At 38.7% G+C, this 18,161-nt stretch overlaps 1 protein-coding gene across 1 annotated transcript in view; it reads left to right on the top strand.

Annotated features, from left to right (window-relative positions):
• The first annotated feature begins 14,759 nt into the window (after window positions 1-14,759).
• Window positions 14,760-18,161, top strand: part of LOC139728378 (protein fantom-like) — a 54,541-nt gene continuing 51,139 nt past the window's right edge. Inside the window, exons 1-4 of the mRNA XM_071639321.1 lie at window positions 14,760-14,835; window positions 16,158-16,267; window positions 16,871-17,012; window positions 17,663-17,846. Coding sequence (XP_071495422.1) covers window positions 16,180-16,267; window positions 16,871-17,012; window positions 17,663-17,846 — 414 coding nt within the window. The 5' untranslated portion in view covers window positions 14,760-14,835; window positions 16,158-16,179. The remainder of the gene's footprint in view (window positions 14,836-16,157; window positions 16,268-16,870; window positions 17,013-17,662; window positions 17,847-18,161) is intronic.

Below are 18,161 nucleotides of genomic sequence, written 5' to 3'. Positions count from 1 at the left end.
TATTATATTTCAGAAGTTTGATATAAGAATTGAATTTATTTATTATTGATATATTTTTGTCATTTTTGATACATAATAATTATATTTCTGTTGATGAGATGATGTTAGATTGTATTTTTGTATTGAAGCCAAACAATGATTGATTTGTGTATATAAAGGTAATACTTCAGAAGATTGGTATTATAATTATGACATTACATTATATATCATGGCACATTATACCATTTAGATAATATCATTGTTCTGTTGATAGATCCTGATGAAGGCCTGATAACAGGCCCAAAACTCGATTGATTAAAAAATGAGAGAACAAGATCGAGAGCAATATACAGCGTCCGCCTCAAGTATCAATTATATGCAATATCAATTATGCATACTTAATTATGCCTAAGTGCCCCCACCCCCCCCCCCCCCCCCCCATTGCACCACACTTTGCCGGATAGGTTTAACCAAATAGTATGGGCCTACCGTATAACAAACGGGCGATATTTTACTCATCCGTTGTTCAAATCTTAAGTCCGGTGGACAAAGTGTAAAGTTATTATTAAAGTTTCCGTTTTAGTGGAGCATATACAGGTGATGCACGGCCTAGGGACCTAACGGCGAACAAACAGTGCACCTGAAATGGGGCGATTGTGTACAGGACAGTGAAACGTGCGCAAACGCATGAGAAACGAATATGAACAGCATGCCCACAGGATAAAACACACGAAGAACAAATGCATAACGCATGGGACGTACACCCAAAGTCAGAGAACCGTGCATATGCGTTTGATGTGTTGTACTATAGCCGTTCCATCCGTTCCATCAGTGCAGCAATTACGGACTCTGTCCGATACAGGAGGCATTTAGCTCATGGAAACGCGTGGAAAACGACTACCGGAGAAAACGTACAACTGTCGGACAAGGGTCAGACATCGCTCTCTGCTTTTGGCGAGAGAGAGAGAGAGTGAAAAAAAAAAACAACTTTGTGCATGCACAAAGTTTTCTGGCCGCTCTGACGGATATTACCGGCAGATAAACGTCCATCTAAAGGATAAAAATGACATGAAAGGCATTTTTAACGGCGATAAACGGATGCCACAATTCGACATTCGTTTCTCATGCATTTGCCTTATCCGGCAAAGTGTGGCAGGGGCATAACTCATATTATTTTTTTTTTTTCAGTACTGGGGAATTGATAACAAGAAGATTCGAAGAAAGACTGAACGGATTTGTTTAGATTACCAAAAAGTTCCACACAGGATTGCAACACTTCCTCTGAAATACAGTTGTTGTTGGTTTTTTTTTTTATTGTAAGAATCTTATAGAACCTCTTCTTTGGTTTGTTGAAAACTCGATGGAAAAGCGGCTCGGGAGCATAGAACGTCAAAGGCGGTGGTATGTCAAGCATGCAATCATTGTCACTCCATAGAGGACCTACACAGTAAGTTTGCACAAATTTGGAAGAGATTCCATGCACTCCCTCCCCCCCCCCCCCCCAAAAAAAACAAAACAAAACAAAACAAAAAAACAAAACAAAACAAAACAAAACAAAACAAAACAAAACAAAACAAAACAAAACAAAACAAAACAAAACACACACAAAAAAAAACACAAACACAAAAACACCAACAACAAAAAAACACCACAAAAAAACCTCTCTGGTTTTAAAAAACGATAAACATGATAACTGGGGCTTCAAAAGCAAAAGGAAAAAATAATGACATATAGATACGGAATGAGTCAGGTGCGCATAATTGCTCATTGTGAATGTCAGTTCATAAAGCAAGTACCGTAGCACTAGGGCAGTGTTAGAGAAAGAGTGCACAGAATCTCATCTAATACCTTCAAATCTGAACTGAAGACTTATCATTTCCAGCAACTTTGTGAATGATGTGTGACATATTGTGGGAGCCGGGAGCCTTTGAATGTTTCTACAGATAAATGGCGCTGTATATGGAGCTGTAAATGAATGCTGTTTCATCATCATCATCATCATCATCATCATCATCATCATCATCATCATCATCATCATCATCATCAAATTATTAAGCGCGGTAGGTTCTCGCATGACAAATTTAGAGCTTAGCATTTGCACTAACTTAAATTACGTTCCATGCTCCTCTCCTCCATAGAGTTTTGACCAAATAAAAGGTTCTTTTTCGCTGCATTGCAGAGGAAATGTTGAAATCATGTGTGTAACTTTTTGGATAGGTGTTACGGAGCAAATCTGACCAGTTTCTTCAAAACTTCTTTTTATCCTTACCCCAGGGGGGCTGTTTCATCAAGTTAGTCAGCGCTGACAAGTTGTCAGTCTATGACAATAACCATAGTAGCAGTCAGTGACCAGAGCATCTCAGCCAATCAAAACCAAGGATTTTGTTGAAATTGTCAGAGACTGACAACTTGTCAGCGCTGACTAAATTGATAAAACATGACCCTCCTGGACTGAAAAAAGGAACATTAGTATCGCATTATAAAGTTGGCATTTAACCACAAGTGAACATTTGTACTTTTCTTCTTCTTTTTTTTTTTTTTTTTTTTTTTTTTTTTGCTAGGCTTACCACCTTCATAAACATATGAATTGATTGAATTACTAGAACATCAACAGTGACAGTTTTGGGAGAATCGGATAATCCGTTCATAAATTATGCATTTTTTACTGTATCTGCGCAGTCACTGCTGGATGACTCCAGACTACTGTACCAACAGTTGGTCAAAGATAATTTCACAAAATTTTAATTTTTGAAAAAAAGTGCACTTTTCCTCGACTTGTCACTAACTACATGTTAAAGGTGATATTATTCACCCTTTTACGCGATTAGAACCCGGAACGAATACCCACTTTCTGTATTCTTTGTACCCAAGCCCCGAAATACATGTACAACCGTGTACTTAGTATTCATTTCATAGAATATATCTTGCGGGTTCCTGGACAACTCGACCGCGGGATAAGTCGTCCCTGGACAAGTCGTCCCTACCCCTGGACAGCTCGACCGGGTCGAGTTGTCCAGGGTCAGGTTTGCGATTGGACAACTCGACCCAACTTTATTTGTGCCAGATTTTTGCAGAATGAAACACATTTTAGTCATTAAAATGGCATAGGTTAGTGGAATGATGTATGAAAAAATGTTTTATCGCATTTTTAAGGCAATTCCTATTTATTTTCTGATGCTGCGAAGCAATATTTCACGGTATCTTCCCTGCTCTGAGAATCTCGGTGACGGAGCTTTTTCTTGTGACGACAGCCTGTATGGTAAGGTGACATTTGTTGAGAAATTTCCATTAAATGCTTATAACCAGCAAGAAAATATAGTATTTTACATAGTTATACGTGTTTTCTATCCTTAGTGACATTTTCATGAGCAGAGGAATCATTTCAGTATGAAAAATGAAACAAATGTCTACAGTATGTCGATTCGTCTTCGTTCGTACTTGTTCGGTTTCCATATCGTGGGACGCGCGCTGCTAGCTAGCTGCTAGCTGAGAGGCTAGGCTGAGCGTGGCGCTCGCTCGCTCCCTGGCCACCAGACCCCCTCCCACCGATACCAGCCCAACTTGTGACGACATCCTGTTTGGTAAGGTGAAATTTGTTGAGAAATTTCCATAAGATGCTCATAACCAACAATAAAATATAGTATTTCATATAGGTGCATGTGTTTTCTATCCTTGGTGACATTTTATGGGCAAAGGAATAATTTCAGTAAGAAAAATGAAACAAATATATCTATGTCGAATCGTCTTCGTTCGATAGGTGTCCACACCGCGGCACGCTGCTGAGAGTGGCTCACGCTACTACCGATACCAGCAGAACGGGATACCGGCCCGCGGGCCCCGCGGGCCGTAGGGCTGGCAGTCGTGGTGCTCGCTCGATGGGTGGAGCGAGCTGTGTCGCTGCGTAGCTACGAAGTCGACCGTGATCTTTTCTTCGACATTTGGACTAAATTCCAGTCAATGAAACTATTTCATACCTTTCTCTTAACTTTGAACGATGTTATACTGACTAAATGGTTTGAAAAGTGTCTGAAATTTTACCGTCACTGTATTGATTCATAAGTAAGCCATCAACAACATGACGACCAGGCTACAGTCTTTGTCTTGCAAGCCCAAATTCTCTGTACTACGTACCACACCACTACCCACAAGCTATGGAGAACCTGACTCCGTATTGATACAGTGGGGACCAGTACTGTACTACTGTACTGTCAACAAATAATGGGGGAAAAAGATAGTGACAAAAAAGGAAATAAGATTTCTCACTCTTTTTCTTTTACTTTTTTTTTGTGGTTGGTTTGTTTATTTCTGTTTTTGCCAAAAAAAAAAAAGGATTGCCCTGCATGTCTTGCATTCATTAAAAAAAAAGAAAAGAAAAAGAAAAGAACAGGGAGTACATGAAGTACTGGCTGTCTTAGCTTGTCTGAAAACTTCAAATATGTAATCCTCTATTTTTTTTTCTTCTACGCACTTCTCTCGGTCTTTGCCAAAGATACTATTTTGAAGAAAAAAAAAAATTCTTGTAACTTACACTTGAACACTTGTAACTTATATTTACCGGTGATTTCGGACAGTACTTTTCTGAAGTTGATGATATGATCTGAACTAATCCTTTTTAAGAAAAAAAAAAGGGGTGGGTGGGGGGGGGGGGGGGGGGGGGCATCCCAGGCCTGCATAGAACATCATTCTAATGCCCTGGGCAGAGTTGTGTCAGAAAAACAGAAATGTATATCTTAATTTGATTTTGTTACGTATGCATGATACAGGTTACATTGTCTCTGTCTGTCAAACTCACAGGTACTTTTCTTTTCTTAAAATAGAATTATGGTCATAATAAAAAAAAATTCTGTATGGTACGGTACTTAAAATTCTGTCTTTGTCAAAGATATAAACTGCGAAAACTGTTTGACGTTACAGACAGTTCACTACACATCGGTTACGGTGTAACATTATCCTAAATTCCTAAGGCCACGTTAAAGTCCATCAAACCATCCAGATCTCTCTAAACCTTAGTTTCATCACAGAAAACAATGTCACACCTTTCTTCACAACATATTTTGGGTCTGGACATGACTAATTTTCATCACATTTCATTTATTAGGGCATAAACAAAGGTGCATTTTAAATTCCACCTTGTCTTATTTTATATGTCCCAGTTTGATGTGAGCTCATCAATCTACTTATCTGGTATCTAGATAGAACAACCTCAAATTTTGCTGAATAGCCCTTTAAAGACAGGAGTATAAACGAAAACCAGAAATGTCATTGTCAAAATGATTTATACCCCCTCTTGAAGTACTGGTGCCTATTTGACCTCAAAAAAATATCATTTAATACTATATCTACAGATTGAATGTGCACAAATTGGAAAAGAATTTCATGACCCTGCATGGCATTCCTCATTTTGAGGCCATCAGAAATGTGCTGTTACCATGACAACCACACTTTACTCTTTAAAAATGTATCTTGCACTTTGAATATCAATTTTTTTATGTGTTCCATATATCTGGTAATTTCTAATTGAAAAAATGGCAAATTAAGTCTAATTTGTTAGTCCATTACCGCACTTAAAGGGTTATAATTTGCTATTGCCATGGCAACACACTTTCTCCCCAGTGCTGATTAAAATGTTATAATGTAAACAGGACTCCACAGCTGGGATATTTGGTTGCAGGTGCAAGGTGGCTAGCAGTGCATAAAGCCCCCCCCCCCCCCCCCAAATGCAATTTGGCCAAATGCAATTTGGCCTATAAGGCTGCGTTCACATAGAAGTATACTATTCGGGTATAGTACGGTACGCGTTTTCGAGGGCACGCGAATAGCTTGAATCGAACGATATGATTTTCTAACACGGGTAAGAGGGCACTATTTGAATATGCCGAATAGCACAGAATAGTAAAGCATAGTGGGAATCGCGCTTGTTCGATTTTTGAGCAGCGTATACCGTCTTTCGATTTTGAAATGGTAACAACTTTGGTCTCGATTAGCCCTTTAGCAAAAATAATCATATAGACTGACATTCTGATGCAGTTTAGAAATTGTTAAAGGACAAGTTCACCTTCATATACATGTGGATTAAGTGAAGGCAACAATGTTAGTAGAACACATCAGTGAAAGTTTGGGGAAAATCCGACAATCCGTTCAAAAGTTATGAATTTTTAAAATATCTGTGCAATCACTGCTGGATGAGAAGACTACTACAGTGTATGATGTCACATGCGTACAACGATATAAGGAAAATAAAAAGAGAATTTCACAAAACTTGACTTTTTAAATAAAGTGCACATTTTCTTGACTTGTTACTGACTTATGTTAGGGGTAATATTATTCCCCCTGACTTCTGAAAGAGAGAAGTCGAGTGTTCTTTTATTATGTGAGAAAAGTGAGAATATCTTGAATTTTCTTTATACTTTCTTATATAGTTGTACTCATATAACATCACAAGCTACAGTAGTCTTCTCATCCAGCCGTGACTGAGCATAAACTTCAAAAATTCATAACTTTTGAACGGATTGTCCGATTTATCCTCAAACTCTCATTGATGTGTTCTACTAATATTGCTGCATTCTCTCAACCCACATGTCTATGAAGGTGAACTTGTCCTTTAATAAGATTGCTGGGATGGTTGTGTAGGAGGAAGACATTCGGATGGTGCGGGTGATGGTGTACTGGGTCGACTTGACGACGCATAGGGAATAACGAATACTGAATTCTTCTATGTTAACGCAGCCTAAGGGTATACACAGCTTTACATTGAGCCTAACATGACCAATGTGTGCTATTAAACTTATGTCATCACTTAAAAACTGGAGAAGTGTGATCTGTAAGTCTTTTTGTAATTTCCTGGGCCATCATGTAGGGCTTACAATTGTCATGGCAAACACCTTCGAATGCATTTGTATACTAATATATCTTGCACAACTTTATATTGAGTCAATTTTTGCTTGAATCTCTTGAAAACCAGCATACTACAGTGTAGTAGTTTGAGAATTCTACAATTTTTAATGATTTGTACAAAAATGTTGTTACAGTGGCAAGACATCTTTTGACACTCACACAAAAGTGTCTTGCACAACTACACATTAAAATATAGGCCTACTGATTGTAAACATACAACGAATTGCCAATTGAGAGAATATATTTCAATCCACAACTTTAGATGCATGATTTTCATAAAGTTTGCAGTTATCTAGGGAGGAAAAGGTGTCGCGCATATCTGCCTGTGATTTAGCGGCTACACCTGCCAAGATTTAGGTTTACAATGTACAAGTACTACTAAAAAAATGAGGGTAGTTTGATCCACAAGACTTTGCAATGGACTGACCGATGGACCATCCTTTACAAAGTCTTGTGGATCAAACTACATGTACTCTAATTTTTTTAGTACCAGCTTCAGAATGGGGTGCTGTTCGTTTAATTCGCAAATTCCCTATACCTAGAGGTTCTTTAATCCGAAAATGAAAAAGGGTTCGTTAGTCTTAACATTTGTGGCATTATTCCGAAGGTTCGTTATTCCCGAGATTTGTTAATCCGAAAATGAAATTTGGAATGAAGAAACCTTCAGAATAAACGAATCTTAGGACTAAAGAGCCTTCGGAATAACGAACCTTTCGAATAACGAGCTGTAACCTTCAGAATGATTCCTCTTGCTTCAGGTAGTATTTCTGCTCAAAATGAAACCTCAAAATGTGGTATTACTGTATGAAGGTGATTACCTTGTATACAGGTACTCCTGTCTCCATCCAGTTTCCTTCTCTCTGGGAGGTTTTCTCTGAGTTATAATGCAACAGGCCATGACCATGTCAAGGAAACCTAGTGTCTTGCATTCTCTTATGGAGGCCAACAATAGTGGCAAAATTCATGAAAATTACTGGTATCCTGTGATAAGGTTTAATAATCATGCTTCATCCTTTATTTTTGCTATGCCATTACCATAGCAACCAATTCAGGACACTGCAAAGATGTGTCATGGACTTTTTCATATCACAGTCATCATGTGTACCAAAGTTTGAGATATTTGCCTAAAAACTATGAATACAGATTAAAATACATTCATAATTAATTTTTTTAAAAGAACATACATGTACTATGTAGCTTTACATTATCATGAATTCATTAGCCTTCACCACACCTTCAAGAAACGGCATTATCTTGATAAAGACACAAACTCAAATAATGCTTGTCACATTTTCAACTAATACATTGCTGTTGTCTTGTACGACCTGATTGGAAAAATTGTTGCAACACAGGCAAACTCCTTTCAGAATGAAGTGGTCACTAAAGTTTGATAGAAATTGTGGAATATAAAGCAAAAGGGGAGATGTCTGATCTGCACAGATAGTCCGGATTCATGAAATGAAATTGAATGTGGTTCTATGCGTATTTATGCCAGCTTCAACCTAAAATGCATTTTCTCTCCCAGGGATTTTGTGTATTTCCTCCCTTTTTCATATTTATACATATTTTTTTTAATTATCATTTTTATTTCTTTCATCAATATCATTATTACTCTTATTATTAGGTCCCTATTATTATTATTGTTATTATTTTGTTATTATTATTATTATTATCATTTTCATTATTAATATCATTATCATTATTATTATTGTTATTATTATTATTATTATTATTATCATTGCCTTTGATATGATTGAGAACTTGCATTGGTTGGTTGACACTCACTTTCATTTTGTTGCCTCCTCTTGGTACACCTTATTAAGGCTCACTGCTTGCTCAGCCCCCCCCCCCCCCCCCATGCTTTTCACTCTTTTCCTTTCTTTATCCTCTGTTGTTCTTTATCTTGTTTGATTTTGCCTCCTTATTCATCCTGTTCCTTCAAGGTTTCCCCCTTTGGTCCTCAGATCTGGATCATCACTGACCCTCCTCAGCCTTTTGTCTGTCAACCTCCCACTCTAATCCCCCTCCCTATACCTGTTGGGCTCCTTGCCCATGACTTCCTACCCTCCCCTTTTGTTTTCCTTGTTCTGTGTCCCTAGCGAGTCTCTGACTGTTCTTTATGGGTGAAGTCCTATTATATGATTGCTTTCCCTGCCTGTTTGTCGTTTTGCCTCTGACAGAGATTCTGCTAGGATTGAAAGCTCAGGCCCATTTGACTCCATTTTACTCCACTGGCTCTCCACAATTGGATTTAAGCAGTTTTTGAACAGCAGTTGTTTTTTTTCTTCTCTCTCTCTCTTTTTTTTTTTTTTTTTTGCTACACTGAAAAAACAAAGTGTGTACGTAGGAGTATGCTGTAGAACTAGGAAAACATTTCATTTTATGATGCCTATAGGACAAACACACAAGCATTTTTATAACATGAGCAATTTCACATTTCTAACCCATAGGGCATATATGGTTGTTTGTTTTCACATACAATTGATAACATAACACAATCTGATTAAAAGACGATCAGTATTCTTAAAAAACTAACTAAGAAGGCTGAAAATAGATGGTAAATTTTTGGTCAAGTTATGATGTCACGGTATTTTTTTTTTTCATTTGTGCATGCACATGTGTGTGTGTGTACCACATAATGTCTTTTAGCAGCAAAGAAATATCATGTGATCATTTCAATCATCAGAATATATAACAGTCATGTTGCCCCCCCCTCCCCCCCCCCCATAAAAATGTCAAACATACCAGGGTCATTGACTTTACTATCTTTTTCCTCATTAAAGTTCATATTGCATACACACTCACACACACACACAAGGAGGGAAACGGTCGAACAATCAGAACATTACAGTAAAAAAAAAAAAAACTCAATCATGTATCCATAGTGTAAAGATTGCAAATGAATGTGATTTGACTACCTGACATCCAAAATGACATAGTTATAACTCACAGAATTGGTATTCAAAAACTATTTTAATCTGTAAGTGGAGGATTTGAAGGGGAGATAGAGATACAAGAGAGAGAGCCTGGAAAGAGAGATGAGGTGGTGGTGGTGGTGGTGGTGGGGAAGGTTAATACAATTTATTATGTTACCTATCACAAAAAAAGTCCAACTGTAACCTGTTTGTCCAGTTACCTGACAAAATTATACAGGGATCCCTGATATAGAATTGTGTTGACCATTGTTGATGAGACCACCAACAACAACAAAAAAATGCACAAGGAATCCATGACAAAACTAAAGATCAAAGTCATTGAAAAAAAGTAGAGGAAGTGTCTCTGATTGTACGAGTCCTTTTGCATCAATCTGTCCATGTTATGCATTTTTTTATTTACCCTGACCCTAATGGTTTACACTGACGATTTGCTGCGTGAAGGGATCGAGTCATCATCTATTTAATCAGTGTCACCTAAAAAGTTTGGTGCATTCACCTTTTATGCCATGATCATCGGTTGTCAGTTTGTTACTGTCAGCTCCATAGAAACACTTTCTTGGAATAAAATGAATGGGGTTAACACAGTTTTGTATGCTATGTTACCATATAGAAATATCTAATTATGACAATAATTAGAATTGTGTTGGCCATTGCTGATTAGACCAACAACAACAAAAATGCACAAGGAATCCATGGGGGGGGGGGGGGGGGGGGTCCCTTTTTTATGCACTGCTAACCTTGCGCCTGCAACTGAACATCCCATAGCTGTGGAGTCCTGTTTGCATTAGCCAGAAGAAGAGAAAGACACATTTTAATCAGTGGTAGAAAGAGAAAGACACATTTTAATCAGTGGTAGAAACTGTGTTGTCATGGCAACAACAAATCATAACCCTTTAAATGCAGTAAAGGACTAGCAAATAAGACTTAATTCTTCATTTTTTTTATTGAAATGACAGGAAAAAAGGACACATAAAAAAGATGATATTTGAAGTGCAAGATGCATTCTTAAAGAGGAAAGTGTGGTGTCATGGTAACAGCACACTTTTGATGGCCTCAAAATCAGGAAGCCATACCGACAGAGCGGTGAAATTCTTTTCCAATTTGTGCACAGTCAGTCAATAGCAATAGTGATTATGATAATTGTGAGATGCACACAATAGTCACGTCAGCCCAATTATTTTGTGGGAAATACCCCATGCGTACAGTAGTGTCCATTTCACATTTAAATGTATAGCACTGTATAGTACATCCCCATCTCCAGACCACAACAGGTGGCAGTCCCCAGGAGCTTAATGTAAGATAAATCCCCTGTCCAGGGACAAACATCTCAAAGGTTGGGTGGTCTTAACCCTTAGGGTAGGAGGCTAGCAGGAAATAGAGATATACATTGCTGGTCCAGACAGAGAGATGATTGGTTAAAAGTAATTTTCTTTTGTGTTTCTTTGAATAGATTTTCAGACAATGAATAACATAAGTTATGTAAGAATGACCTTCTTTATGATTGGTCAGAAGTGTAGATGCTATACAACTCTTTATTTCTCACTCCAGACAAGAAGTAACATAAGTTATGTAAGAAGGGATAGTGGTGTGATTGGTCAGAAGTTATTTTCCATGTTATGTCTTTGTGTGGAATCGAGACAAAACAAAAGTTAGTAGCAGCAATGTGCTGACTTGACCAAGGTAGTATTCTTTTTGTTTCCCTTAATGTACCCTTCCCCTTTCGTAAATGGCTGACTTGTCCAAATAGGACTATTTTACTCTCCCTTTATTCATAGAACCACCGTGACAGTCCGAGCAGAGTCCCAGGTCGCGTCAAGGGTGAAATATGGCCACGTCACTCTCCAAGAGGATCTCGATCGCGATCGCGAACTGCAGTGCGCACTGCCACGATGAGCTCCGGGTCGAGATGCTGACGTGTACACTGTTTGGAACGGGTGTTCGCCGCCTGGTCGTCGCCTGGCACTCACATCACTTAGCGCTGACACTAATGCGATTGTCAATGATGCGATCCCAGCTTGGAGATTCACATTTGCGCTAATTCGTCGTGAGCTGGAAATGGATGAAGTTCATCCTCAGTCATTGATGACAGGGTTGACAATGAGAGGAGATGCGAGACGAGCTCTGATGCAATAGCCTCATGCAGCATCCGCAAGTGTGACAGGAAGGCAACTCCTCTTCCGTAATAATTGTTCCAAAAACTATTTCAAATCAATGTTGCTGGAACCAAGCACCTCACCGATGTGGTGTAAAATAGACATGTATGAACTTAGAGAATTTATCAAAACCGTCTCAATAAGGAAAGGACGTGACTCTGGAAAGTAATATTGCATCTCCTTTTTGTATTGGACGCAGGAGAGCTATGGTCTACTGTATGTCCATCTCCTTTGGAGGTTAAGGAGCCAGAGTGAGAAAAAGAGCTTTGTCCACGGTTAATGTTAGGAAAAAGGGGCTACGTGGCAAGTATTATGGGATAAGCCTACGTGTACCTTTTTACGTAACCGTGGTCAAAGGACTGGTCAGCAAAAAATGAGCTCTTTTGTTTCTTTTTGCCATCAGGGAGCGTCCGGAGAGAGTAACATGACTATACTACCGATTGAAATGGCTCCCTCTCTCGGCCAGTGACTTACTGTCAAACTAACGGGGTACGTGCTGCTACAAAGGTGTGACATTGTTTTCTGTGATGAAACTAAGGTTTAGAGAGATCTGGATGGTTTGATGGACTTTAACGTGGCCTTAGGAATTTAGGATAATGTTACACTGTAACTAATGTGTAGTGAAGTGTCTGTAACGTCAAACAGTTTTCGCAAGTTATATCTTTGGCAAAGACAGATGTTTAAGTATATACCGTACCATACAGATTTTTTTTTTTTATTATGGCCATCATTCTATTTTAAGAAAAAAAAAATACCTTTGAGTTTGACAGAGAGAGACATTGTAACCTGTATGATGCATACGTAACAAAATGAAATTAAGAATTATACATTTCTGTTTTTCTAACACAACTCTGTCCAGGGTATTAGAATGATGTTCTACGCAGGCCTGGGATGCCCCCCCCCCCCTTTCATCCCTTTTTTTTTTTTTTTCTTAAAAAGGGTTAGTTCAGATCATATCATCAACTTCAGAAAAGTACTGTCAGAAATCACCAGTAAATATAAGTTACAAGTGTTCAAGTGTAAGTATTTACCGGTAGGCATTTTCTTTTTTTCAAAATATCTTCGGCAAAGACCGGGAGAGAAGTGCATAGAAAAAAAGAAAAAGAAAAGAGTTTTCAGACAATATTTGTAAACGTGGAAATTTTCGTGGTGTTGAAATTTTCGTGCATTTCGCGCAACCAGAAACTAGCGCGAAAATAAAAGCATGCAAATATTTTTGCTTGCCATATGTTATTGTGCATGATGTCTGGATTCCGCGGAATTAAAAACAGGCGAAACTCTTCTGACCCGGCCAAACGCGAAAAATTAGTCGCGCGAAAATATCCACTTTTACAGTAGGTCCTACACCCGTTTTTTTTTTTCTTTTTTTTATGAATTTCATGCAGGACATGCAGAACAACTCTCCTTTTTTTTGGCAAAAACATAAACAAACCAACCACAAAAAAGTAAAAGAAAAAGAGTGAGAAATTTTATTTCCTTTATTTGTCACTATATTTTTTTCCCCATTATTTGTTGACAGTACAGTAAAACAATAAGTGTATCAATATGGAGTCGGGTTCTCCATACTAGCTTGTGGGTAGTGTGGTAGTACAGAGAATTTGGGATTGCAAGATAAGACTGGTCGTCATGTTGTTGATGACTTACTTATGAATCAATACAGTGCCGGTGAATTCCAGACACTTTTCAAACCATTTAGTCAGTATAACATCGTTCAAAGTTAAGAGAAAGGTATGAAATAGTTTCATTGACTGGAATTTAGTCCAAATGTCGAAGAAAAGATCACGGTCGACTTCGTAGCTACGCAGCGACACAGCTCGCTCCACCCATCGAGCGAGCACCACGACTGCCAGCCCTACGGCCCGCGGGGCCCGCGGGCCGGTATCCCGTTCTGCTGGTATCGGTGGTAGCGTGAGCCACTCTCAGCAGCGTGCCGCGGTGTGGACACCTATCGAACGAAGACGATTCGACATAGATATATTTGTTTCATTTTTCTTACTGAAATTATTCCTTTGCCCGTAAAATGTCACCAAGGATAGAAAACACATGCACCTATATGAAATACTATATTTTATTGTTGGTTATGAGCATCTTAGGGAAATTTCTCAACAAATTTCACCTTACCAAACAGGATGTCGTCACAAGTTGGGCTGGTATCGGTGGGAGGGGGTCTGGTGGCCAGGGAGCGAGCGAGCGCCACGCTCAGCCTAGCCTCTCAGCTGCTAGCTAGCAGCGCGCGTCCCACGATATGGAAACCGAACAAGTACGAACGAAGACGAATCGACATACTGTAGACATTTGTTTCATTTTTCATACTGAAATGATTCCTCTGCTCATGAAAATGTCACTAAGGATAGAAAACACGTATAACTATGTAAAATACTATATTTTATTGCTGGTTATAAGCATTTAATGGAAATTTCTCAACAAATGTCACCTTACCATACAGGCTGTCGTCACAAGAAAAAGCTCAGTCACCGAGATTCTCAGAGCAGGGAAGATACCGTGAAATATTGCTTCGCAGCATCAGAAAATAAATAGGAATTGCCTTAAAAATGCGATAAAACATTTTTTCATACATCATTCCACTAACCTATGCCATTTTAATGACTAAAATGTGTTTCATTCTGCAAAAATCTGGCACAAATAAAGTTGGGTCGAGTTGTCCAATCGCAAACCTGACCCTGCAACTCGACCCGGTCGAGCTGTCCAGGGGTAGGGACGACTTGTCCAGGGACGACTTATCCCGCGGTCGAGTTGTCCAACCCCCATCTTGCGCATGCGTAGTTGCTAAATATTTCAAAGGCATAACAACGGAGACGCCAAAATTCTGAATGACTATTTCGACAACTTGTTGATTAACTGCAGTTTCCTGGGTAATGTCACACCTTGTTTATGTCTACTTATAATGTTCTTTGTGATTAATTGTTGTGTATGTTATTTGTACGACGCATTTTCTTGCTTTTTTCCGTGTAGACAATATTTTGGATTGTGCGAAATATGTGAGGACAGACCATCGCCCAGTCCCACATATGATATTTCGTGTGGTTTACCATCAGCTGCAAACATAATCCGAAGGCGAAGCTGCCTGCTGGCTGCCTGCACAATCTGAAACTGAAATTAGCCTTCTAAGAATCTAATATTATGCGACGAATCTTTCAGATTACTAAGAGCAAAAGCCAATATACAAACTTATTCACACGTCTATGGCAGGTTGAAAGAGGTCAAATGAGAAATACAGTTCCTAAAAAAGGTTCGATTTTGATTCTATTCCAGATTTCTAGACTAGGCCTAGGCCTATATTTACTATAACTAAGTTACCATATAGGCCCTACCACTTACCAGATCGCACAAGACTGACTGTAGCCTAGACTTATGTATAGACAGATAGATTGACGGACAGAGCTTAGACTAGACTTCTACGTTGTTCTAGAGGAGAGACCGACAGAGACATACATTTTGTACACACACAAATACAAAGAACTGACTTCTTTCAGCTTGCAATATAATCATTGCACAGTCACAGGTCTCAATTTTACTTCCTGCGGTTTGTCTTGTTTGCATAAATCTTGGGACTTAGCTAGAGTAAAATAACCTAACATTACAACATTAGAATTTTAACTTCATGATTCTAACAGTTAGATTGTGCAGGCGGCATAAGCTGTGATCACTTAAGAGTGAGTGTGACTCTGTGTTTTGTGTGACGGCTTGAAAGTCAACATCGATTCGCTTTCGTTCCAATTGTCAATTTATCAAATTCATATGAGTAATTGAAAATAATCCCATGATTTTGGTGCAGTTTAGTTCAGTAGAATTTGAGATATCTATATATATGGATACCAAAGTACATAAGAATCTAGCATCAAAGAGTGAGTGTGTACTGCAAAGGATTTTAAGAAATGAAAAGGGGCCTCTACCAAAGACATAGGATCTAATCACACCACTCTACTAAAACGAGTATCTAGCAAACTACGAAAGCACAATTTCCCATTCATTTTATGATCCAAGCTTATAAGTTTATAATAATATGTGGAAATCTAGAACTTTCAGAAGAAGAATTGCTCAGTCAGAAAATAAAAAAAAAGTTGACAAGATTGACCCATTTCACTTGCATCATTTGTGTACATTGTATTTTGAGTCCTCGTGTGAAATCAATGTTCCAGTTTTTACAATGGCAGCATCATTCATCATTGATTAGGATCAGCAATGGCTGCGTGGAGATGATGGATGCAGACAGTGTAGATGAGTATCCTGTGAGAGACCCTGGTGGTGCCGGAGGAGGTCACAGAAATGGTTTGGATGATGGAGGTAGGTCACCATGTCCAAGAATGTAAATGGTGTTTGGGGATATGTACAAGTAGGTGAAACTCACTGCAATGTGCATCAACATTTTAAGAACCTCTACAGATTTTTTCAATTCCTGGCCATTGCTTGTAATTTGATATCTAAACAACCATGAAAAATTTGTCACTTTCACAGGGAGAAGAAGGAATGGTGCATTCCATGTAAGATTTACAGGATGAATGAAACAATGTATCAAAGACCAGAGATTTTACATTGTACATTAGAATCAAGTTGGGGATAGGGAAATCTCCTGGTAATTGGAATTTGATGGTGTCATACATTTGTTACATGCCCTGCGTTGCAGCCTCACATTGAGCCAAATTTCTTTCAAATTTGCTTTGTAGGCATATCAATTATCATGGTGGGATCTGGAAACCTAGTGTTTTTGTTGACCGTATCCTCAGTGTAGTAGGGGGCAGAGGGGTGAATAATCTTGCATTACTCAGTAATGGGTACACCATTCATGAGGTGGACGCATAACATTCCCAGAACTCTTGGCACTAAAATATGATTACTGAATGTATAACAAAAAGAAAATGATTTGTCATTGTTATGCTCTGTGTGCAGTTAGTGAACAGAAAAGGGCACAGCAAAGGAGGATGGTGGCCAAGATTAGCCGAGAGGAACTGGAGGACCGATATTTGAGGCTCCATGATGAAAATCTCATCCTCAAGAGGCATGCCAGGAAGCAAGAAGAGAAGATCAAGAAGTGAGATGATTCATTTCAAATGTCTCTACCCCAGTGTGGCTAGAGAGACATTTTATTTATTTTTTTGATGTTAGATCATGTCATCTTATTTCTCACTGTGAACGTACAAGGAGTTGTTTTTTTTTTCTTCTGTTGTCGTGATAATCGGAGAGTAACTTTAGGTAATGCCTTCAGCAGGCCTCAACATTAGAGGTGGCCAGCTGGTCCAGGGCCACTACAGATTGATGTCTGGCCACTAAATTTCCAAATAGGCTATCTTTTGGTGGCCTGATCAGTCACTTGGGATTCAAAATGGATTATTGTGTTTCTGTTTATTTTGGGCCATCAAATTTTCAGATTTAAAGATTTTAGTGGCAAATGGATGGCCCATTTGAAATGGGCCACCAGACATATGGCACAGCAAATAACTGTTGTGATTTCCAAGTGTAGTTTTAACATTGAGTAGTATTGGTCAACCGCCCCGATGTTATCATCTACATATGAATGTATCAATGTATCAGTACTTCGTATTAGTACTTCGAAACTATTTTGCAAAATAATTGCTACCAGCCAGCAAGATGCTTTATACTGACAAAGCTGTAGTCCTTGTAAAAAAAAATGAAAATGTAAAAGATCATGGTGCATGTGGAATTTGACATACTCGTTATCAGAATGGCCACCAAACTGCTGCGGCTGGTGCACGACAACAAGAAGAAGGATGCTGATGCTGGTGTTGCGGGCGGGGCAGGGGTGAGGAGGAAAGGAGGACGGGATCTTGAGATGGAGGAGATGCTGGAGGAAAAGCAGCAGCTTATCAGAGAACTGGAGAAACAGAATGATGCCCTCAAGAACAAGGTGAGCCAGGCGTCGTGGCCGGAGTACATCACTGTCTTACATTCTATAAGAAAGAGAAATTCCACTGTTTGATATCATAATGAATGAAGTGAGTTATTAAGATATTAAAAGTTTCAGTGAAGTCACTAAGAAGAATCATGGGGAAACAGAATATGAAAATGTTTTGCAGTTTCTCAGAGTACTTGGTCATAGACACATAAATGCAACTATGATGTGGTTAATTTCATTTCATTTCATTTATTTATTGTCCAAAAATGGAAAATGGAAAATATATGTTTTAAAATATTTTCTGTTCCATGTACAGGAAGTTCAGTA

The sequence above is a fragment of the Diadema antillarum genome, unplaced genomic scaffold, assembly GCF_040938485.1.
Source record: "Diadema antillarum isolate AM-2024a unplaced genomic scaffold, OU_Dant_1.0 seq00000177_RagTag, whole genome shotgun sequence".
Lineage (NCBI taxonomy): Eukaryota > Metazoa > Echinodermata > Echinoidea > Diadematoida > Diadematidae > Diadema > Diadema antillarum.
Note: the sequence above shows the minus strand (reverse complement) of the source record. Positions and strands in the feature narration are given on the sequence as shown.